The sequence below is a fragment of the Myotis yumanensis genome, unplaced genomic scaffold (genome assembly GCF_028538775.1).
Source record: "Myotis yumanensis isolate MYYU_CA2020_CCGP unplaced genomic scaffold, mMyoYum1.0.hap1 SCAF_7, whole genome shotgun sequence".
NCBI classification, from domain to species: Eukaryota; Metazoa; Chordata; class Mammalia; order Chiroptera; family Vespertilionidae; genus Myotis; species Myotis yumanensis.
This window is the reverse complement of record NW_027223758.1, coordinates 66,778,449-66,801,669: the sequence shown is the minus strand read 5'-3', so window position 1 is coordinate 66,801,669 and position 23,221 is coordinate 66,778,449. Positions and strand designations below refer to the sequence as shown.

The window sequence follows — 23,221 nt, the reverse complement described above, 5'->3', positions numbered from 1 at the left end:
TGTGTTTAAGAAGCAGTTCTATTTTTTTTTCTATGAACTATCTGTTCATAATCTTTGCTCATTTTGTATTGATTGTTGCTCTTTTTTTTTTATTGGTTTAGAGGAGCTCTTTTTGTGCTAGAGATCCCTTTTCTGGATGTTAGCTTCAAATTACTTTTACCAATTTGTATCTTATGGTGTTGCTTATGGTGTTGCTTCTCGTGTTTTTTGCTGTCTGTCATTTTTTTAAAAAATAGGTTTACCAGTTGCTATGAGCCAGGCACTGTACAGTGTGTTTCATGTGTGTGACCCCATGGAACCCTTATGCTAGCCCTCTGAGGCGGTAGTTTTACATTTGAGTGGCCTGGGACTCAAACCCATGGCATGACCTGCAATATGTGGTAGAGTTGTGATTCAGGCACACTTTGGCTAACTGAGAAATCAGAACCGTTCTGATGTGAGTCTGCTCTTTTTAAAGTTATGTGCCCCATTGTTTTTCTTCCTAACATACTCACCCACTTCTCAACATGCCAGGCTGTAGGTGTTAGCATTGCCATTAACTTCTAAACAGCACCTCAGACAAAGCCATGTGTTCATTATCTTTTGAAGGCATAAAAACTAATCCCCCTTGAAATGCATTACCAAGGCACCGTGCTGGAGACTGATGCACTGTTCCCACTAACCAGCACAGCATTTCCCCATGTCCCTGAGAGCATGAGCACTGTTGCCTCATCACCTCCAGGTAAAGGGCTGGCTTGTGTATGGGGAGCAAGTGTAGAACCACTGTCAGTGCAGCAAAACATCTGTACCCTGAGAGACGCCTGGGACTCAACACCCTGCCATCCCTCCAAGGAGCAGTGTTGGTTTCTCCCAGGCTCCCATCTCGCCTCCCTTCTAGGCTTCAGCTCAGTGAGCAGAACAGCAGGAGAATCTCTTACTCTGCTTGTATTGTTTTCTTTCCTTGTTCTTATTTGTGGTCAATGATGCATAATTGAATTGGTGTAAGTTACAACATTGCAACTCCACTGTATTCTTTTTTAATTAAAATGAATTCTTCATGGAGATCTTATATAATTTCATAGCCACTTTCAAAAACTTGAAGATGACCCATCCTCCTTATTTGCCATCACTAAACACTTCATTTAGTGTTTTCCATATTCTGATTCTATAACAATAAGTTGAATAGAAATCTATACTTTTACTATAGTTAAGTCAATTAACACCTATGAAGTGCCTGACATAGGCTGCCCCTGAGCCCAGGAATTTAGAAGAAAAGATGGCCGCAACACTAGTCAGAGTCTAGTCAATAGACAGAAACCCACCAATAATATGGACAGGGAAAATTCAACATAAAGAATTATTAACTAGTCAAAGATGGATAACCACCAAAAGGGGTACATGACTCTTGAGGGATACAGAAGTAAGAAATGCAGAAAGCAATTCTGCCTCCAGGGCAATCCAGAACTAAGAACTTAAATGGGCCCCGCCCTTTAAGACCCAGATACAACCTCTTAGGAGCGTCTGGCCACCATAGGAACCTGTGGCCTCCTGTGTCTAGGGCACAGTCCTGAGCTGCTCTGTAGGAGTGGCCCACAAGGTGACTGGAGGATACTGGACTTTCATAGCTGACTCCTCTCCTTCTTCAGGTCTTGGTCTTTGGTCAAATACTACATTTTCAGAGAGGCCTTTCCTGACCACATTGCTTAAATTTGCAAACCAATCCTGACCCCATCTTTACCTTATCCCCACCCCTACATACATCTTCATCATTTGACATACTCTATCGTATACTTAGATACCTTGTTTGTTGTCCGTTTCTTCCATGGGAGCAGGGATTTTTATCTTGCTTATTCATTGTTAGGCCACAGCATCAAGAACCATCCTGGCACATAGTAGGAGCTCAGTGAATATTTATCCAATACTGGCTGAATTATTATTAGGGTTAATCTTTATCATCTAATATAGATCAGAAACTGTTTGCCAGCCTCCTCATCAAGTGCGTGGTCCAATTGGAATTGATACAAGCCATTGACAACATCGTGTTCTACCCAGCAACGAGCAAAAAAGAAGATGCAGAGCACATGGTTGCTGCCCAGGTAATGAAAGCAGGCCTTGAGAAGGGCATCCTTGCCCCTGGGGAAGTTGTGCAGGTGCAGTGGTGTGCTGGAACCAGCTGGTACTGGCTCGCAAGAGCCCATCATGCTCGTCTTTTCCCAAACCCGTGTTCAACATCATATTGGCCCTAGACGGTTTGGCTCAGTTGGTAGAGCATCGGCCTGTGGATTGAAGGGTCTTGGGTTTGATTCTGGTCAAGGGCACATGCCTGGGTTGTGGGCTCGATCCCCTGTTGGAGGCATGCAGGAGGCAGCCAATCAATGATTCTCTCTCATCACTGATGTTTCTATCTCTCTCTCCCTCTCCCTTCCTTTCTGAAATCAATAATATATATTTTAAAAATAATAATATTGGTAGCTTCAAATTGGCCGAGATGGAAGTATTTACACCACAGAAATCAGCAAACGCTAAACGTCAGGGCTTCTTTTTATTTTTATTCCCCAGAGAGCCAATTTATCAGCATACCATTGCTCAGATGCCATCCCCACCTTGAATGTTATTAATCACAGGACTACTTCTCATAATTGGTATATAATTTAACTGCAAATAACTGAGAGGGAAACATATGCGGATAATACCAGTTTTTCCTTGAGAAAGTTCAAGGAAATGCAGAAATGCAGAAAGCAATCTCTCATCACTGATGTTTCTATCTCTCTCTCCCTCTCCCTTCCTCGGCCCTCTCGGCCACAGCGGTTTGCCTCAGCCCTCGCAGCCCCAGCTTCGTCCAAAGGAGTCTGGAAGGTTGTTTGGCTGTCTGGTCTAATTAGCATATTATGCTTTTATTATTATAGATAGATTTATAAGGACTTTCAGTTCTGTTACATGGATCTTTATGTCTACCTTTATGCCAGTTACCACAAGTCTTGATTACTGCAGCTTTTTATTGAGTTTTGAAATTGGAAAATATGAGTCTTCTGTGCACACCAGTATTCTTGGAAATAGAGAATTGAGTGTCCAAAACATGGACAGTAACCTTACACCATGGGTTTCAGACAGGTGCCTCAGGGCTAGCAGATCCTGTGAGTGCTTGCTGCAGGCTGGGTGGGACTGACAGAGAGCTCCAGTCAGAGCCAAAGCCACACCCAGCTCCAGTGGTGCTGCTGTAGGGGAGGCAAGTCTTGATGGTCTTCCAGTTTTCAGGAGAAACCAGAATTAAGATAGTTTCAGATGGGAAATCACCTAATTAAGTACTATAATTACTGATGAACAAAACATCTGTGGGCCAAAGGCTGTATTTTTTAAGTGTACAATTTGGTGGTTTTAGTATATTCACAAAGTTGTACAAATACACCACGGTCTAATTCCAGAATATTTTTTGTCACTGCCAAAGGGAATATCCTAACCATTAGCAGTCACTTTCCATTCCCTTCTGATTCCAGCCCTTAGAACCACTAATCAAATCTACTTCTGGATTTGCCTAATCTGGTTATTTCATATTAATGGAATCATATAATATGTGCGTTTTGGTGTCTGGCTTCTTTAACTTAGCATAATATTTTCTAGTTTCATTCATGTTGCAGCCAGTATCAGTACTTTATTATTATTAAACTAGTGGCTCAATTCATGAAATTCGTGCGGGGGGGGGGGGGGGGTCCTCAGCCCAGCCTGCACCCTGTCCAATCAGGGACCCCTTGGGGGATGTCCGACTGCTGGTTTAGGCCCGATCGCAATCTGGGACCGCTGGCTCCTAATCGCTCACCTGCCTGCCTGCCTGCCTGATCGCCCCTAACTGCTCTCCCCTGCCGGCCTGATCGAGCCCCCAACTGCCCTCCCCTGCTGGCCAATTTGGTTCTGATTGGTCAGTTTCTATGCCAGTCAGCATCAAAAGCTCCGCCTCCAAGGCAGCCATTGGCTCCTCACAGTTCACCCAGATTTGGTTCTGATTGGTCGGTTTCTATGCCAGTCAGCATCTCCGGACCTGATCAGAGAGGTGGGGCTGATCAGCAGCCCCCTCGGAGGCCCAGAGAAAAACAGAGGCGCAGCTGCTGGTGAAGCCCAGAGAGAGAGAGAGGCAATGGCTGATCAACAGCTGCCATGGAGGCTGCGGATCAGACCCTGCCTCTCTCTCCGGGACTGACGTCCCATGTTTGGTCAAGCCTTTGTTCAGTCGTTATGGACCCTGGGTTTTTATATATTAGGATACTAGAGGCCTGATGCACAGAATTCGTGCGAGGGGCTCGGCCCTCTCAGCCACAGCAGTTTGCCTCAGCCCTCGCAGCCCCAGCTTCGTCCAGAAGGACGTCTGGAAGGTTGTTTGGCTATCTGGTCTAATTAGCATATTATGCTTTTATTATTATAGATAGATTTATAAGGACTTTCAGTTCTGTTACATGGATCTTTATGTCTACCTTTATGCCAGTTACCACAAGTCTTGATTACTGCAGCTTTTTATTGAGTTTTGAAATTGGAAAATATGAGTCTTCAAACTTTGTGCTTTTTTTATATATATAAGAGTTTATTTGAGCCAAACTGATGACATTGCCAGGAAGCAAGTTCGCCAATGCTCTTCTTTTTTCAAGATATTTTGGCTTCTCTGTGTCACTTACATTTCATACGAATTTTAAGAGAGCTTGTCAATTTCTACAAAGAAGTCAACTGTGATTTTGATAAGCTGTTGACGCTATAGATCAATTTGGAGAGTATTGCAAAATCTGCTCCTTTTGTCCTCTTGTAACCTCTTGTAACACGTTGCCTTATGAGGAGGATGGGGTCCATTCCAAGAAGGCGTAAGGGATATAAAATCCCTGATTACATCTCACATCTCAGGCAACGTGTTCAATAAAAATTTCTAGCATTTCACACATGTTTTTATGCGTTGTTTTCTTCACATTGGAAAACGCAGTTGTTGAACTTAACCCTTTGTTCACTATAAGCAACTATAGACTTGGGGGTTTCTGTTTTGGGTGCATGGCAGTTAAATGGTTAAGTTCATTCATCACCTGATGAAACTAAAGATTCCAGTTAGGCTTTGCTCAATAATTTCTGTCTTTCAGGGAGTATATTTTGAGACACTTTCTGTCACAGAAAATACTACAGTTTGATTTTGCCATTTTCCAATTTCTTTATAAAATAAAAAGAGAACAATGCACTCCTGTAGTGAAATAATTGGAGAAATATACAGTGTTCATACCCTGAAGGCAATACTGACCAAACTGAAACATTGGCCAGCAAAGCCCTCCACTGTGCAAGAGCTCAGAATATTCTCTCACCAGTGTGCAGAGTCTAAGTGGGAAATAGTTCAGGGTGTTGAGGAATGCAGTCTGTCTTACACAGAGGACAGGACTTTTGGAGAGTATAACTCCCTGTATCAGATATTACAGTGTCCAAAACCACTTCATCTTCCTTACTTAGTGCTCTGTCCTCCCCTCTAGCAAGACACGCTGGATGCGGACATCCACATAGAGACGGAGGATCAGGGCATGTATAAGTGCATGTCTTCCCAGCACCTCTTCAAGCTGTTGGACTGCTTGCAGGAGTCCCATTCATTCTCAAAAGCCTTCAACTCCAATTACGAGCAGCGAACTGTCCTATGGCGAGCAGGTGAGGACACCCAGCATTTAGGACAGGCGGCCACAGTGGTTATCACCCTAAAACCTTAAAGCCTTTGGGAGATTCCTGATATTGTACACATAGCTGCAATAACTTACCAACTACTTCCATGCTTGAGGGAGAAAGAAAGAAATTGCTGGATAGATTTTATCGCAGTACCAGGAATATTGCCTGGCTTGTGAGAGATTCTCAGTAAGTTTTTAATGGAAAAACAAGTTGAAAATTGAATTGATGTAGTAAATAAAAAAAAATTTTTACATTAGATTAAAATTATGTAGTTATATGATGATATAATAAGTGTAATAGTCTAGGAGAAACAAAGCATTCATACATTTTCTGAAGCTTTTAGGGGTCCACTCTCTTCCTCACCTCCAAAAATATTTACATAAATCCTGGGGTGATGGTGGGAGGCTCATTTTTTTAATTTTGCACAATAGTGATACTTTATATAATTTTTGTATTACCATTACTTTAATCCCCAAATGCCTATTTTAACCCACAATTTTTAAATCTCATTTTTCTCTATGACTTTAAAATACCTAGATGTGTTGTCTTTGCCTATTATAAGGTCTTGCCTCTGAGAGTGGGTTACACATCTCTGTGGTTGATTGGTACTGCTTTGTTTAAGAAAATGTGTTCTTATGCGTGCTTTGTTATTGCAACATGCTAGAATCTTGAGAAGCTGAAACAAATGGCTTCACCAGCCAGTGAGCAGAGTCTAAGGGAGCAGAGAGCAGGCAGTGAGAACGAAGTGTGTCTTACACAGAGCACGGGTGAGCTGTTCTGACTGCCTTTACCTGGTATCATAGTTGAGCCGTATTAAGAATGTAAGCTCCCCCCCCCCCCCCGCCCCCCAAATCAATAAAAACACTTTAAAAAAAAAAGAAAGTGAGCTGTTTGGGTACTTTTTACTATATTAGATTAGATTCCCAGATGATTTTTCAGCAGTAACCTAGAATGTGCACAATTTCAGTGACTATTTGATCTCTAGGTTTTAAAGGCAAGTCTAAACCCAATCTTCTAAAACAAGAAACCAGCAGCCTGGCCTGTTGTCTGAGGATCCTGTTTCGAATGTATGTCGATGAGAACCGCAGGGATTCCTGGGAAGAAATACAGCAGCGACTCTTAAAGTAAGAAAATTGGTTTCTGATTAAATTTCTTATCTGTAATACACAAAATGCACCACTGCAATACCATGAATTGAGAAGAGTAGGAGAAAAGTACCTCTACACTGATGTCCTTTCAAACTGTTTTCCTTCTCTTTGGTGACTTTTCATTTTCACTTTTCTTAATGCCCTGAAGGTGGCAGGGCCGCATTTCTTTAATTTGTAATTTTCTCAAGGTACAGAAACAGGGGCAGTGAAACGTGCCCTGGACTCAGAGTCAGCAGGGCTGGAGTGAAGTCCTTGCTAGGTTCTCCTTCGAGCACTGTCAGCCCTAACATCCTATCATTTCTTTTTTCCAAGAGGAATGTAGTAAAGCATGCGAATGCCAGGATGCACTTACTTTGATTATGGGGGAGACAGGCGCCATTGAGAGCTCCCCAGACAGAAAAAGTAGATTTTTGCCGCCCAGCTTCTTGGGCAACTGTGAGCAAGATGCTATGTCAGAGCCTCCATTTACACCTTTTTCTTTTAATATAGTTTTATTGATTTCAGAAAGGAAGGGAGAGGAAGAGAGATATAGAAAAAATCAGTGATGAGAGAGAATCATTAATTAGCTGCCTCCTGCACACACTCTACTGGGGATTGAGCCTGCAACCCAGCCATGTGCCCTGACCGTGAATCAAACCATAACTCTTGGTTCATAGGTCAACACTCAGCTGCTGAGCCGTGCAGACCTGGTTCCATTTACACCTTTAAGATTTAAAACCAGCAGTACGCACTGCTGCCCCTGTGCATCCGTGTGATAAGACTCGCTCCCAGCACTGCTGGTGGGCTGTATTGACGGGCTCTTTCTGGAAATCAGGTGTCGTTATAAATCAGGAACCTAAAAATGTTCACTTCTTTGCATCAGTAATCCACTGTTACGGAATCTATTTAAGAAAATATCTAGAATATAGGAACAAGTTTTCCCACACATAATATTAATTGTTGGCTTACTTATAAAAGGAAAACATTTAAAACAGCTCAACTGTGAAATTAAATTACAGTATAATCTATAATAGAATACTATTATGCAGCCATTAAAAATAAAGTTTTTAAAAAATATTTTCCCTGATGTGGAAATCAGTCAGTTTCACCACAAAAAAAGCAGATGTAAAACTATGTATACTTAGGATTTTCAGCAGTGTTGTTTTTTTTTAATCATAAACAAAAAAGTTGGAAGGAAATACTAAGCCAAAATATTGTCATGTGTCCTTCAGGACAATGGAATTATGGATATTTTCCTCCTTTTTACTTTTATGCACTTTTCAGCTTCTTACAATGAGAGTATAAGACTAACAAGTAATAAACTGAAAAAAGAATTAAAGGGCACACCAGTTGCTCATTTCAACAGAGATTTACCTACATAGTGGTGTAAAGTTTCTTTAAAGAAGATACGTAAATGTTTTTAGCATAACATGTTTAAAATGTTAGCAATCGTATGTGATATGAGAAGAGAAAGGCAGGTTATAATTAACTGTGGATAATAAGCTCTCGTGCTTTTTGTGCTGCAAACACTGATTGAGCCCCAGCTGTGTGCCAGGTCTGAGCTTAGCTGACATTTAACACACGTAGTCCATTTAATCTTCACAACAGCCCCTTGAGTTTGGGATAGTTACTTGTCCCCATTTTACAGCTGAGGAAACTGAGGCTCAGCGATTTGCTCAAGATGGCACAGCCAGAGCAGGTGCTTGGTAAATACTCATTGTGAGAATAAAGCATTCTCCACTCAGTAGAACGTGAGCTGTTCATCCTTCGTTCCGTGTGCCCTTCTGATTCTTCTAGTGTGTGCAGTGAGGCTCTCGCCTACTTCATCACCGTGAACTCTGAAAGCCATCGGGAGGCCTGGACAAGTCTCCTGCTGTTGCTCCTAACAAAAACCCTCAAAATAAACGATGAAAAGGTAAATAAATAAACTGTGTCTCCACTAGGACATGGGTTTGGGTTGGCTTTTTACTCAGAGTGCAAGTTAACTATCTTCTCAACTCTTCCAAGGAAGGTGACATAACTAGTACCATTGTACATGCACTGGGAGGTTAGTTCATCACAGACGCTGGAAGCCTTAGGTTGTTGGGTTTTTCTCTCGCAGAACCCAGCTGGGAAAGGCTGACGTGGAAGCCATAGCAACATGCATGCTATTCAGCGCTGTGGTGGTTTCAGTGAGGCTGTGTTGGAAGGGATTGAGATTGGGCAGCACCGATCTAACACTGGGAACTTGCTTTACTAAAACTAAAGTTGACTTTTGTAGCAAGCCTATCCCTAAATTTGTGTTTGGAGTTAAATATAATGAAAAGAAGTTTTAATTGGCAAATTTTTTGCACCAACTTTCTAATAGCAAAAAAGCACCAATACTGCAAGAAGTTCCCAAGAGAGGTGAACACTTCTGTAAAACGAGTGCCAAAAAGTAGTTCTCTGTCTCATTTACTCTCTCTCCTCTCTCCCACCTCAAGTTTAAAGCACATGCTTCAAAGTACTACCCCTACTTGTGTGAAATTATGCAGTTTGACCTGATCCCCGAGCTCCGGGCAGTCCTGCGGAAATTCTTCCTACGGATAGGTGTTGTGTATAAGATATGGATCCCAGAAGAGCCGTCACAGGCAGCAGGCACCCTGTCACCAGTGTGGTAGCCCTGGCCCTGCTGCCCTCGGAACACTCGCCACGCCACCTCTGCTGGCACATCTTCCGAAGGGGCAGATCCTAGAAACAAGGAGTCAGCATCTTGGAGCTCAGGATGGTCTGGATAAAGCTGGCCTCTGCGCTGGTCCCTCAGCGTCCTGAGCAGGGCGTGTGGTGTATTAAACTGCTGCAGACCCAGTTAGCACAGCGGGTGGGGAGTCTCTCATCTCCGTCATTCCATTCCCTGACTGAACTGCCGGTCGGACCTGTCGCTGCACCTGCTGTCCTCTCCAGGGATGACCCATGATTGACTGGAACCATTTTGTCAGAGGAAGTCGCTCTCCTTTAAAATACTGGACATAGCTGTATCGGTTCGTGACTATTAGAGTCTGTTAATAAAATTTCTTGTAACGGCCGAGGGCCACCTAAGATGCTGGGTTTTGTTGTTGTTTGCGTGTGTTAGACAAGTTTGAGTGTTTGTCAGTTCTGAGTCAGCTGCAATAGATTAGTTTGGGGAGCTGTAGGGGACAAAGGGAGGGTGTGTTCCCTGTTCTGTTTATGTCTGAGTGATTTTTAAAGTATTTTACAAAAACATATTATTGAAGATTTGATTAAGGCAGAGTTTCGTGATTAAGTTAAACGAGCGTGCAAGGTTAAAATGTAGTGCCTCCTGGCTCTGCCTGTTTTAGTAACTTGGGGTGAAAGACTATAGGGGAAAAAAATTTAATGAAGATGATTAGCCTTCCTTGAAGTAAGTACTTGTGGATGGGTATCAAATTAAATTTCCAGGATACATTGTCCATCTCACACACTGAAATCTAATATATGAAGTAGTAATTTAAAAATTAATTTATATTTGCGTAAACCTTTTATTTGTACCTCAGAATCGTGAGTGGACCAATGGTTAGTGTCCCTCTGCACAGTCCCCAGTGCAGGGTCCTCGAGAGAGGGCAGTGGCTGTGCGGGAGACGGTTGCTCTGAACCTCCTCAGGCCCGTGTGCAGGTCCAACCAGAGCAGACCTGTGCTGTTGTGGGGCCAGCACAGCTGGTCTGTGACCTTGGCGGGAGGCGACATGTGCCCAGTGCTTCTGCTGATTTGAGCCCAGGAGCTGAATTCTTGGGAAGATTCGATTCTGAGGCCCTTTCTGTGTTAACAATGGTGCAATATTCTTAGCTGCAGTAGACCTGGATTCTGATGCATCTTATGTGAAAGCGGGCAGTGTACAGGTCGGCCCAAAGCCTGCGAGCAGGATATTTGGAAGTTCACGTTATTTCGAGTCCGTGAGAAAGAGCACACCTCATTCTTTGCCCTCTCACCCTCTGCTCACCAAGAGCAGCTCCACATCAGGAAAGGTGTTACACAGTTTTTAACGCATTCAGACTTCTACCTACGCCCTTTCGTCCTGTAAATTGGGTTGTATCGATGTCAACTCTGGTGCCTTAGAAGTTAGTAAGTTGGGAACCTATCTATAAAATCAGATATTTTTTTTCTTTATAGAGAAGGATTTCTGGTGCTTTTGTTTATTAAGAAACCCATTTCTTAAATGTTTTTCTTTTTAACGGCCTTGAGAAATGTTTGGTTTGGGCCAGCAGTACTCTGTCTACTTTTTTCTTTCTCCAAAAGTGTTTTCATTTCTTTACCAAAGAAAAAAAGCAGGCTTATGTTTTTACATTATTTACACACATTTAAGAGGAACTATATAACAGGAAGGGACACAGGAGAGCACATTGGACTGACTTGTCTTGAGTCCCTGACGTCTTGGCACTGAACGTGGGAGCTCCGTTCTAAGACTGACTGACTCCTGGTACGATGGTCTGTCACAGCCCCAACAAGTCAGTCATCCCCATCGACATTTGTACTAAAGGCAGAAATGGGGAACAGGCATGTTCATTACATTTTCGGTACAGCTGCATCCCTGATTGGGATTTTTCCTTTCCTTCTGAGATTGTCATACGACATTTGCTTCCTCGAAGGTGACTGCAAGACTTTTCCAGTATATTCCTGCCTTCTCTTTAATTTTTGCCTCCTTTTGCAGAGTAAGAAATGTGTAGTACATTCTGTTACATGCTGAAACATTCAGGCTTCCATTTCTTTTTAACTTTATCTTTTAAACGATTCCATTTTCTAAATGAGGCATTTGAATTGTACCAGCGTGGACTTTTAAACACTGGACGTAAAACCATGAAGGGTAATTTTTCTTGTCTCCGAACCGTGACCTACAGAGGAAATCCGTTACCTCCAGTAATAAGCCATTCAGCCTGAATTCCACTTCTGTCTCGTGGTGGACGTGGCTGGTGCCACTCAGACACTAGTGAGAAGGGTGTGTGTGGCTCGCAGCACCATGTGTTAACGAAGCTGAGGAGCAGAGTGAAGCGTTTCCAAGGCCTTACTTTCCCAGAATGCTTTAAGTGTTGATTATATGTGCTGGGTCTCCAGAGAAGTTTTTGTTACAATACTTCTGCTTTGAGCAATTTTGTTCTTCTTCATTGTCCTTTATAGAAATCACCAGCTTTGGTATCTTAACAACAAACAGATGGGAAATTTTATTTCAAATATGTATCTTTAGAATCAAACACACTTTTCCCCTGGTACTGGCACATACAACCAAAGAATATACATTATGGAAATTGTATAATATCTGGAAACACAACATTTTCCTCTGACAGGTGACTTTTGTACAAAACACAAAAAGAAAAAAAACTTTTTTGTGGTTCCTTTGTGATTATGGCTATACATTTAGTAGTCTTTAGTAGTTATTAAAGGAACCTGTTGACAAAAGTATGACCATCTCATTCAGATGTTTGTTGTTATGATGCAAATGGTATTGGTTTAAACAAGCTGGATTCTCAATACTGCATTTTTTGAATTCTGTTTCTATATTTGTGTTAAGGTAAACATAGCTTGAACTCACATGAAATCTTGGAGTTTTGCTATTAGCAGCTTTGTAGTTTGGGAAACAAAGAAACCAAAGCTGAATATTTAAAAGAATGAATATATCTGGAAATCCTTGCTGTCATAAAAAGACGCTCATCAAAGGTGTCATTTTTCTCAGTGTTCTAATTTTTTAAAAAAATTTTATCTGCATATTTGCATCAAATATTTCTTTATGTGCAAAATATATGTTTTACCTTCTTAAAATGCCTAAACGTTAATAGCTACTTTTGTTTAATCTATACACGATGATTAAGTGCATTTAATATTGGTAATTTAATGAAAAGCATTCCTTGCCCAATGGATGTATACATTTTTGAAAGAATAAGCAGAATTATATAATATGAAATGCTATGTAAAGTTTTCTATGTAAAAATATTATGTATAATATGTTAAAATATCCCATGCTTTAATCAGGTGGTAAATCAATAAAGTTTTAAAAAGTAAAGCTGATTTTCATGGAGTAATTCATATGTATATCAAGCCATAGTTTGGGGTTAGTTTGTTCTTACGGTAGCTATAGCTTGTAGTTTAATAATGGGAGACTATTTTCAGTATGTTTTTATTGACTTTTTAGAGAGAGAAGGGGGAGGGATAGAAATGTTGATGAGAGAGAAACATCGGTCGGCTGCTTCTGAACATTCCCTACTAATGATTGAGCCCACAAACCCGGCATGTGCCCTGACTGGGAATCGAACTGGTGACCTCTTGGTTCCTGGGTTGATGCTCAATGGCTGAGCCACACCAGTCAAACAATGGGAGAATATTAATTTAAGGGTTTGGGATTTTTTCGAGTACGGTTGCCCTTTTCTCCCTCCCTCCCCTACCCCGGGAAAGGGGGGGAAATCCAGTCATGAGACGATTCTTATTTATCTCTTGAACCCACTGTCCCTCATTAATTAGTTTGATCAGTGCATTTGTTCCCGAGAAAAGACAGATATCGCCTCTTGCTGGCATTGAGGGCAAGATTGCAGTGGGAGACTCACAGGGTAGCCAACTGGTCATTGAGTGGGAGGCAATTCTAAGGTTCACCCAGGATGCCCACTTAGGAAGACGGTAAGCTCGAGGCCTGGCTTCTCTGCCTCTGAATACAAAATCCATTCTTTCTGAAATATTCTAAAGTTGTAGATCATTATTGTACTTAAAATGCCCCACTGCGGGAATCGACTGATACGTTGTCATCCTTACTGATTCGCTGGAGTAAAGCTCTGCGGCCCTAAGCTTCAGGAGCTTCCAGTGCAGCTTACAGAAGGACAGCCCTTTCTCTGGCAAAGGCTTCTAAAGAGCATCTCGCCAGAGCAGATGGAGGCTGGGTTTTATGTAGAGCAGTAGCTTCCAGTTCTGTCCTCGGGACAGTGGCAACTTTGGTTGTCACCTGGGGTTGGGGTTGGGGGTGTATTTGCTACTGACACCTCGTTAATAGAAGCTGCTAAACAAGGAGGCTGCTGAACAGCCCCCACAAAGACTTGCCCAGCCCCAATGTCAATAGTGCTGAGGTCGAAAAGACTCAGCTGAAGTGACTTCCTTCCTGAGTCCATAGAGGCTTCTTCAGCTTGGTTTGTGGGCCCTACAAGTCCACCTGTGCCATATACTCTCGGCATTCGTTGGCCTTCCTGTTAAAAAAGTCACTTTCTGTTAAAAAGTCACTTCTGCTTACCCACTTTACCAAGGAAGCTTGCTGAGGTCACTAGTTGGGGAAGGACCAGCTCGACTTGATTTAAAATGCTACTTATTTAAGCATTTTGAAAGATAATGTCAGCATTATACTGCGTTTGTACCCTGCCAACAGACGAGAACACATTTTAGGCAAAAGTAAGTTTCCATTTTCAAAGGACCAGAATGGTTCCCGGGAATTTTTGCAAACTTATGTAAACATGCCTGTTGTCCAGTTTAAGAAATCTGCTGACTGTCCTTGGTTAGCTATTTGTGTCATTTCTTGGGAGTTTCCAGCTTAGTAAATGCAACTATATGCCCACAGCAAAAGGAAAGGAGAAAGGATGGGGCTGCCCCAAGGATTCTGGCAAAAATGGTTTTAGTATTTTTTTTAAACGCCTATTTCCAGACAAAAGCTGACCTTATCTGGTGCTCAGCTGACAATTGAGTCTTTGAGGAAAGTTTTATATAAGTCAATTTTCATTTTTCCCCCAGAGATTCCCAATCTTTATATAAAGCTTCTATAGCAGCAGTTCTCAACCTGTGGGTCCTGACCCCTTTGGCGGTCGAATGACCCTTTCACAGGGGTCGCCTAAGACCATCCTGCATATCAGATATTTACATTACGATTCATAACAGTAGCAACATTACAGTTATGAAGTAGTAACGAAAATAATTTTATAGTTGGGTCACAACATGAGGAACTGTATTTAAAGGGCCAGAAGATTGAGAACCACTGTTCTATAGCATCCTCTTCATTAACCTAATTCAGATTTGCTTAAAGAATTTATCTTGATTTATTCTAAGAAATACTCATGTGACCTGGAACTAATATAAAATAATATTGAGTTTCTGCACAGCAAAAGAAACCATCAACGAAATGAAAAGAGAGAGCCCACTGTATGGGAGAACATATTTGGCAATGATACATCTGATAAAGGGTTAATATAAAAAATATATAAAGAACTCATACAACTTAACAAAAGGAAGACAAGCAATCCAATTAAAAAATGGGCAAAGGACACTTCTCCAAAGTGGACATACAGATGGCCAAGAGACATGAAAAAATCAAAATGACAATGAGGTATCACCACACACCTGTGAGAATGGCTATCATCAACAAATCAACAAATGACAAGTGCTGGCAAGGATGTGGAGAAAAGGGAACCCTAGTACACTGCTGGGGGGAATGCAGACTGGTGCAGCCATTATGGAAAAATAATATGGAGTTTCCTCAAAATATTAAATATGGAACTAACATTTGACCCAGTGATCCCACTTCTAGGAATATATCCTAAGAAATCTAAAGCACCAATGAAAGAGAATGTATGCACTCCTATGTTCATAGCAGTGCAATTTACACCAGCTAAGATCTGGAAACAGCCAAATGCCCATCAGTAGATGAGTGGATAAAAAAGCTGTGGTAGGTTTATACCATAGAATACTATGCGGCAGTAAAAAAGAAGAATCCCTTGCCCTTTGAGACAGCATGGAGGGACCTGGAGAGTATCGTGTTAAGTGAAATAAGCCAGTCAGAGAAAGACAAGTATCACATGATTGCACTCATATGTGGAAGGTAAGTAACAAAATAAACTGATGAATGGAGTGGATCCAGATATGTGGAAGCATGGAACAGAGTGTGGAATCTCAGAGGGAAGGTGGGGGAGGTGGGTGGGAGGTAATCAACCAAAGACTGTGTATGCATATATGCATAACCCATGGACACAGACAATAGAATGCTGAAGGCCTGGGGTGGGACAGGGGGCTGGGGCGTACTAGAGGGGTTCAATGAGGGGGAAAGGGGGACATATGTGATACTTTCAACAACAAAGAATTTTTTAATATATTTTTATTGATTTCAGAGAGGAAGGGAGAGGAAGAGAGAGATGGAAGCATCAGTGATGAGAGGGAATCATTGATTGGCCACCTCCTGCACGCCCCCCACTGGGGACCAAGCCCGCAACCCAGGCATGTGTCCTTGACCTGAATCGAACCCGGGACCCTTCAGTCCGCAGGCCGACACTCTATCCACTGAGCCAAACCAGCCAGGGCAACAGTAAAGAATTATTAAAAAAATAAAATAAAATAATGTTGAGTGTCAACTGTAATTGAAAATTTTAAAAAGAGAGAGAAATACCCATGTGTTCTGGTAAATATGTTTGCTTAAGTGGATTTTAGCTCAAATAATGGCCTATTGGTTTTCTTCTCCAGAGGGCTGGGGGTTTTGGAAAAGCAGCGAAAACCAAGCACTGCCAGTAGGCGAGGCCAGTGGGCAGACGATGGGAGCTGCAAGAACTCTTCCTGCAGAAGGGATTGTGCTAACTCTCTGCCTTTGGGCACTACGATAAGCAGGCTATTAATATCACTTCTGGGTTTATTGTACTCCAGGCACTAAGTGAAAACAGCCCTATGAGTATGTAGCAGTATTAGGCCCTCATTTAAAAATATATATATTTTATTGATTTTTAGAGAGAGGGGAAGGGAGAGAGAAAAACATCAATGTGAGTGAGAAACATTGATTGGTTGCCTCTTGTATGCGCCCCAACCGGGGATCGAGCCCGCAAACCTTGCATGTGCCCTGACCGGGAATCGAACAGACAACCCTTCGGTGCTTGGAATGACGCTCCACCAACTAAGCCACACTGGCCAGGCTAGACACCCATTTTTTAGACAAGGAAACTGAGGCCCAGAGAGGCCCACTGAGGCTGTGTCACTGGATCTCCAAGGTGAGAAGTGGCAGAGCTGGCCTCGGAGCACACCAGCCAGTCTGGGAGGAGGGGTCACCACGCAGAACACAGTGCTGGTCTCTGAGGAGCTTATGTGCCAAGGCCCCTGTTCATAAGTTGAACTGCTCGGTGCAAACTGCAAACACCTGAGTTAGAGACGGTGGGGTCATGCCTTGGACCGTCTCACACTCTGCAGAAGTGAGGAAAAGGACCTGACTAGCAGAGATAAAGAGGAAGAGACGATGCTGAGGTTGGGCCGGTGTGCCCTTGCTTTCTCTTGCCCTAGTCTCACCCCTTTTCCATCAATTCATAAACTGCCTTCCTTTTTCCACTTTACTGAACAACTGAGTAGTCCTGACTGTTTTAGAGCTCACATCTGCTCCTACCTCAGGGCTTCTGCCCTTGCTGTTCCCGCTGCCTGGAGTGCTCTCTCCCCAGATCGCCCCATGGCTGGCTTCTCCTCCTCCAGGGCTCAGGCCAAGCACTAACTCCTCAGTTGCCTCCCGTGCCTCCTCAGGGCCCAGCACCATCGGCAGGGCTCTGTCTGAGGCCCGTCTCCCCCGCTAGAAAGCAAGCCCGTAAAGGCAGGAACCGTAACTGTTCTGTGTGTGTCTCACCAGCTGGAGCTCAGTACCAGACTCATAATGGGCACTCAATTAATTTTTGGTGAAATAGCGCAGGGATCTTTTTTTAAATGGAAATTCTAGGTTGGTCACAGAACAATGCCCGAGTTCAAGGGCCTTCGTTTCCTGTGCTTTCTTGGGTTGCTGGCACGTGCCCTCTCCATTCGCCTTGCTCAGCGCGAAGAGGAAGCTGCTGCCTGAAGGCTCGCTTCCCCTCCAGGCCTGCCCTCAGCACTTACTTCCATAGAGAGAGTACTGGATAGCGCTGGGCCTCAAATCCTAAGGCCACAGGAGCACAGAGGGCTCTGGGTTGAAGCTCCACATTCCTGAACTCCTCTGGTCTAACCCCCCTCTCACTCTCCCAAAGGAGGAAAGGGAACGTCATCCTCCCGCTGGCCTTCCCTATTGATCACTTTACGTGCTCTCGCCATCTCAACCGCTGTTCAGCCTCTCTCATTTCAGTGGTAGCACCTGGCAGCAAAGTAACGGTGATAGTAATAACCGTTTATTGGCTTCTTAATGTGCAAGGCATTTGCTCTGCACATATCTTCCCCTTTAATTCTCACCACCACACCAGAAGGTTAGGTACTATTACCCTCGTCACACCCCATTTTCTATAGAGGAGTACCTGGGGCTCAGAGAGGTCACTAACCTCGCCTAAGGCCACACAGCTCGATTTAAAGCCTGCAGTACAGCCCTAGCTCGTTTTACTCGTTGGATAGAGCGTCGGCCTGTGGAGTGAAGGGTCCCAGGTTCGATTCCGGTCAAGGGCACATGCCCGGGTTGCGGGCTCGATCCCCAGTGTGGGGCATGCAGAAGGCAGCCGATCAATGATTCTTATCATTGATGTTTCCATCTCTCTCTCCCTCTCCTTTCCTCTCTGAAATCAATAAAAATACATTTAAAAAAAAAAAAGCCTGCAGTCTGGCTCTAGAGACTGCCTCTTGAGCACTGCCCTCACCACCTCTCAGTGCTGAGAGCCACTAGCGACTGTCCCCATCCCTCCCCTGCACTGCAGCCCTGCTGCTCCCTTCAGTCCTCCCAAGGAGGGACCTCCCACACAGGATCTGCTGTCTGTTGGGGAGAGATCACTGTATCATTGGGCACTGCCCAGTGGTGGGAGCACAGCACAGTACTGACATCTGCTGGCTCTGGAGCAGAAATGCAGATGTGGGCTCATGTCAATAACCTTTTGAATAAAACGCATTGTCAAATGCCCTAGCCCAGTGGTCGGCAAACTGCAGCTCGGGAGCCACATGCGGCTCTTTGGCCCCTTGAGTGTGACCACGAAGTTTCAATCGCACTGTACGTGCGCGCGCGCATGTGGTATTTTGTGGAAGAGCCACACTCAAGGGGCCGCAGTTTGCCAACCACTGCCCTAGCCAGTTGCTCAGTGGTTAGAGCATCAACCCACTGACTGAAGGGTCCCAGGTTCGATTCCGGTCGAGCGCAAGTACCTTAGTTGCAGGCTGGATCCCCAACCCTGGTGGGGCTGCGTGCAGGAAGCAACCAATCAATGTGTCTCTCTCACACCAATGTTTCTCTCTCTGTGTGTCTCTCCTCCCATGCACGCTCTCTAAAAAAAAATCAATGGAAAAGATATCCTCTGCTAAAAATTAACAAAACAAAAACACATTGTTAAATGGTAGACTTCATTAAGAAGAAACTGCATGGTCCCAGCTGGTGTGGATCTGTGATTAGAGCACCAGCCAGCACGCCAAAGGGCCTCAGGTTTGACTCCTGTTCAAGGACACAACCAATCGATGTGTCTCTCTCACTCTCTCTCTCTCTCTCTCTACTTCTCTCCTCCCTCCATTCCTCCCTTCCACTCTCTCTAAAAATCAATGGAAAAAATATCCTCCGGTGAGGATTAAAAACAAAAAAGGCCATGTTTTTCATAGCTACTTCAGCTTTCATCTGAATTAACAGTTACTAGTCCTTGTTGGGTTAGCAGGTAAACACGTTCCCATAATTGGTTTCTAGCATCATTCACGCATAAATTTCCTTTTACAAGATTCCTTTTCCACAAACCTTCTACAGCTTCCCTTGTCCTTCTTAGTTTGTCTCTTTTTCCTCCTTCAGAAGTAACCAACTTATTGGGACGAACTAGTTTTTTAACTTCTCTCAACAATTCATATATCCTTTTCCTTCCTTCTGCAATAACATCCCTTCAAAATTTCAAAAGATAAGCAATTAAATCAGGATTATTGATGATACAAAAGTTATCTTTTTTGTTGTTAATCCTCACCCAAGAATATTTTTCCATTGATTTTTAGAGAGAGTGGAAGGAAGAAGGAGAGACAGAGAGAGAGAAACATCAACAAGAGAGAGACACATGATTGCCCAGCAAGCAGTGCTATTTTAAGAAAGGTCCACTTAGAATCGTGTCCATCGTGTCAAAGCTAAACCTGAGAACGTGGTAGCTGTTGCTGCAGCCGCAGTCTCATCCACAAAACCCACGGCTCCCTCCCGGGATTTCAAGGAGCCTGATGACCAGGGCTCGGGTCTTATCTCGGCCGCTAGCTCTCAGGCAAGAGTTTACACTCTAATGAAATAGCATAGCAACCTCTCAGTAAGCATCAGGCGCCATCGCCTCAGACAGCTGTCACCGCCATCCTAATGGAAGCCTGAAGATCCTGGAGACAGAAACTCGCCCCCCTGCCTCCTCATCCCTGGATGTGCCATGTTTGGGGCTATATACGAATCTACATGTTTTCTGAAAAAAAAAGGGGATACAGCTTAAAGCGCTCATGGATCCAGAAAAAAACAAGAACCCCTGTCAGGGAGGCAGGGAGGACGGTTCAAATGTTGCCAGACAGGGTGAGAGTGAGCATGGAAGATGGGTCTCAGGTTGGCCCCGGGGGTTCCACTATCCCCTCCATGGCCCTGTCTCTGTCCATCTTGGTCAGAGTCGGAGCCTGGGTCTTGTCAAGGAGCCAACCACCAGCCCTTTGCCCTTGATGTCTACGCATCAAGTCTGCAACCATACAAAGGAAGGAAGACATACTTCACCCAGAGGGAAATGGGCAGGATCTCTTAGGATTTCTTTTTTAAGAAGAACCTAAAAACTTCTGAGCGGTCAGGGCCTGACCATGCACCCTGCTGGGGTGGGCAGGGTGTGCAGACCAGTGTTCCTCAAACTGTAACATGCAGTCTGACTGGTGTGAATCAGTGGTTGAGCGTCAACCTAGGAACCAGGAGGTCACAGTTCGATTCCCAGTCAAGGCACAAACCCAGGTTTTGGGCTCAATCCCCAGCAGGGGTTGTGCAGGAGGCAGCTGATCAATGATTCTCTCTCATCACTGATGTTTCTCTCTCTCACACTCTCTCTCTCTCTCTCTCTCTCTCTCTCTCTCTCTCTCTCTCCCCCTCTCTCTCTCTCTCTGTCTTCCTCTCTGAAATCAATAAATATTTATCTTTAAGAAACTGTAACATGCACACAAATCCCTGGAGATCTTAAAATTTAGATTCTGACGCAGGAGCTCTGAGGTGGGTGCTGAGATTCAATATTGCTAACAAGCTCCTGCATGGTGCCGGCTGCCGGCCTGTGACCCTCACTGGGACTCGTGGGCCTCTGAAACCCTCTCCTGGCCTCCTCTCCCAAGCCCCGCTTCATGATGGCCCCGGCTCCTGGGTCCCCTCAGCCCAGCACACAGCCTCCAGCTCACTGGGAAACACCATCATCACTGGCAGCGTTGAGTTTTATATGAAGGGGAAACCTCCATGTCTGCAGCTTGTTCCCTGGGCTCCCTGAACTGAGGTCGGTGGGCAGAGCCAACCTTCCTGTGCCCCCGAGGTGGCCTGGGTGAAAGCACACCCAGGATGCCCAGGAAGCACCAGTTGGATCCAGACCTGCCACCTGGGTCTTTTCTCTCCAGTAGAACTGACAGCAGAGAATGGACAGGACACCTGGGGCAGCCTCTAGGGCAGTGGCAGGGCCTCCCCACGCGCAGAGGGGTCCTGGGTGTGTCTGAGGGTCAATGTCGGGGCCAGGAGGCTGTCCGTGGGAGTCCTGCTGGAGAAGCCCTTTACGCGGCAGGTGGGTTGGGGGGGCGGGGTCTGCCTGCCTGGAAGCAGCACATTGTGGAAATGGCAGGGTCATGTGTGGCTGGGGTGGCAAGTGTCGGGAGCGTGCAGCGGGCTCTGGGTGGTCCTGGGGGCCTCTTGAAGGAGATTGAGGGCAGCAGGGAGCCGTGCAGAGGTCTGAGCAAGGGGGTGACCTGGTTAGTGTGCGACCTGCAGTCAGATGTGGAAACCGGAGGCCGGAGCCAAGTCAGGCAGAGGCTGGCAGAGTCTGGGCGGGTGGGGAGCGGCGTGTGGGAAGGTGACCGAGGAGGGACTTCAGAGCTGTGAGGATGAGAGGGGCCATAATGGGGCAGGGCGCCCTGCATCCTGGCTTCTCTGAAGGAAGTGCTGGCGGCCCCTGTCCCCAGCCCAGCCGCTGGGCAAATGCGTGCAGGGTGCAGGGAGGGCTTGAGCCAGAGCAGGGGCAGATTCAGCTCTGGGCCCAGCACCCAGCCGGGCCTGGCCCTGGCGGGTTCAGGTGTGAATTCAGTGGGGGTTTGAGCAAGGGTCTCTGAGTCCCTGGCCTCAGTTTCCCTGCCTTAAAGTCCAGGACTGGACTTGTGAGTTTGACCCGGGGTCTGGGTAGTCCCTGCTGAGGGCAGAGAAAAGGAAGGACCCTTGGCACAGCCTGGCCCACATCAGAGCCTCTGGGATGGGTGTGCAGTGCCCAGCTCAGATGTGGGTTTTTCTTTCACGGGGCACACATTGGGCTTGGGGCTGCCTTGCATTCACTGAGAGCAGGAAATTCAGACAACGGTGTTTCTTCTCCCTGGAAAAGGTGGTTGGCAAGTGCCTGGAGTGCGGCCCCTCTGGAGTTTCCAGGGCTCTGGGCCTTCCTTATTCAGTCAGCAGCCTCTGCCACCGGGGACAGACAGACAGGAGGCCCTGCTCCAGCCCTTCCGGTTACTAAGCTCCTTCCAGCCCAGGATCTCATCTTGGCGTCCCCGATGCAGGCAGGACAGGAATTAAGTATCCTCCGTCCTTGGAAACTGAGGCCCCAAGTGGAGAAATGACTTGCCCAAGTGCATACTAGTGAGGGCAGGCCTGGACTTTGCATGGAGGTTGGTCTGAGCCGTGATGTCAGTTTGTCTCAGGACGAGGCTTGGCAGGTGGATGCATGCCACCTGGCTGCCATGAGCAGTCATGCCATGCTCTCTCCATCTCACCCCTGCGGCCAGGAGCAAACCCATTATCGTGGTGGACTCTGGGTTCACAGGATTCCTGGTGCCCGGAGCCAGTTCAGGCCTCAGCAGTGCTTCCAGCTCCTAGGTGCCGAGCCCCTTCTCGGCGCCGCGCTGGGAATAAGCATGAACAAGAAGAGTCTGGCCCTCACGGGGTTCTTAGATTTGACTTGGAATAAGAGCTAACCGTCCTTGCGGCTACAAGGCTTTGGCAAGCATGGGACTCCCACCCCGTGTCTGTTGGCTCATCTGAAAAAGTAGACATTTGAAGTGTGAGGAATGCCTCGTGCTCCGGGCAACCACCAAATAACATTCCCAACCTCCCTCTCCACACAGCAACTGAAGGAACCTGGGCCCAGGAAGGCCAGTGACTTGTCCAAGGTCACATGAGATCCCTGGCAGAGATGGGGCCCAAACTCCTTCCTGCTCCCTGGGCTGTTGGATCCCACACTCGTCCGGGGCAGAGAGATCTTAACAGTCTCCAGGCAACAGACGGGCAGTGGGCAACGCGTAGGCTCATCAACCAACTCCAGGCCTGGAGACGAGCAGGGGGAGGGGAGGGGCAGGTAGGCAGGTGGGACCATCTGTGGGGATACAGCCACCTGGGCTGGCTCTGGGCTCCAAGGTTAAGAGAACC

General features: G+C 45.4%; 1 protein-coding gene across 4 annotated transcripts in view; it reads left to right on the top strand.

Moving 5' to 3' along the window:
• ARFGEF2 (ARF guanine nucleotide exchange factor 2) overlaps positions 1–12,758 on the top strand; it is an 85,168-nt gene extending 72,410 nt beyond the window's left edge. For all 4 annotated transcript variants that reach the window (XM_070420772.1, XM_070420774.1, XM_070420771.1 and 1 more), the window contains 5 exons: positions 1,945–2,075; positions 5,466–5,634; positions 6,635–6,773; positions 8,574–8,691; positions 9,239–12,758. In XM_070420772.1, coding sequence (XP_070276873.1) covers positions 1,945–2,075; positions 5,466–5,634; positions 6,635–6,773; positions 8,574–8,691; positions 9,239–9,415 — 734 coding nt within the window. In that variant the 3' untranslated portion in view covers positions 9,416–12,758. The remainder of the gene's footprint in view (positions 1–1,944; positions 2,076–5,465; positions 5,635–6,634; positions 6,774–8,573; positions 8,692–9,238) is intronic.
• The last annotated feature ends 10,463 nt before the right edge of the window (positions 12,759–23,221 follow it).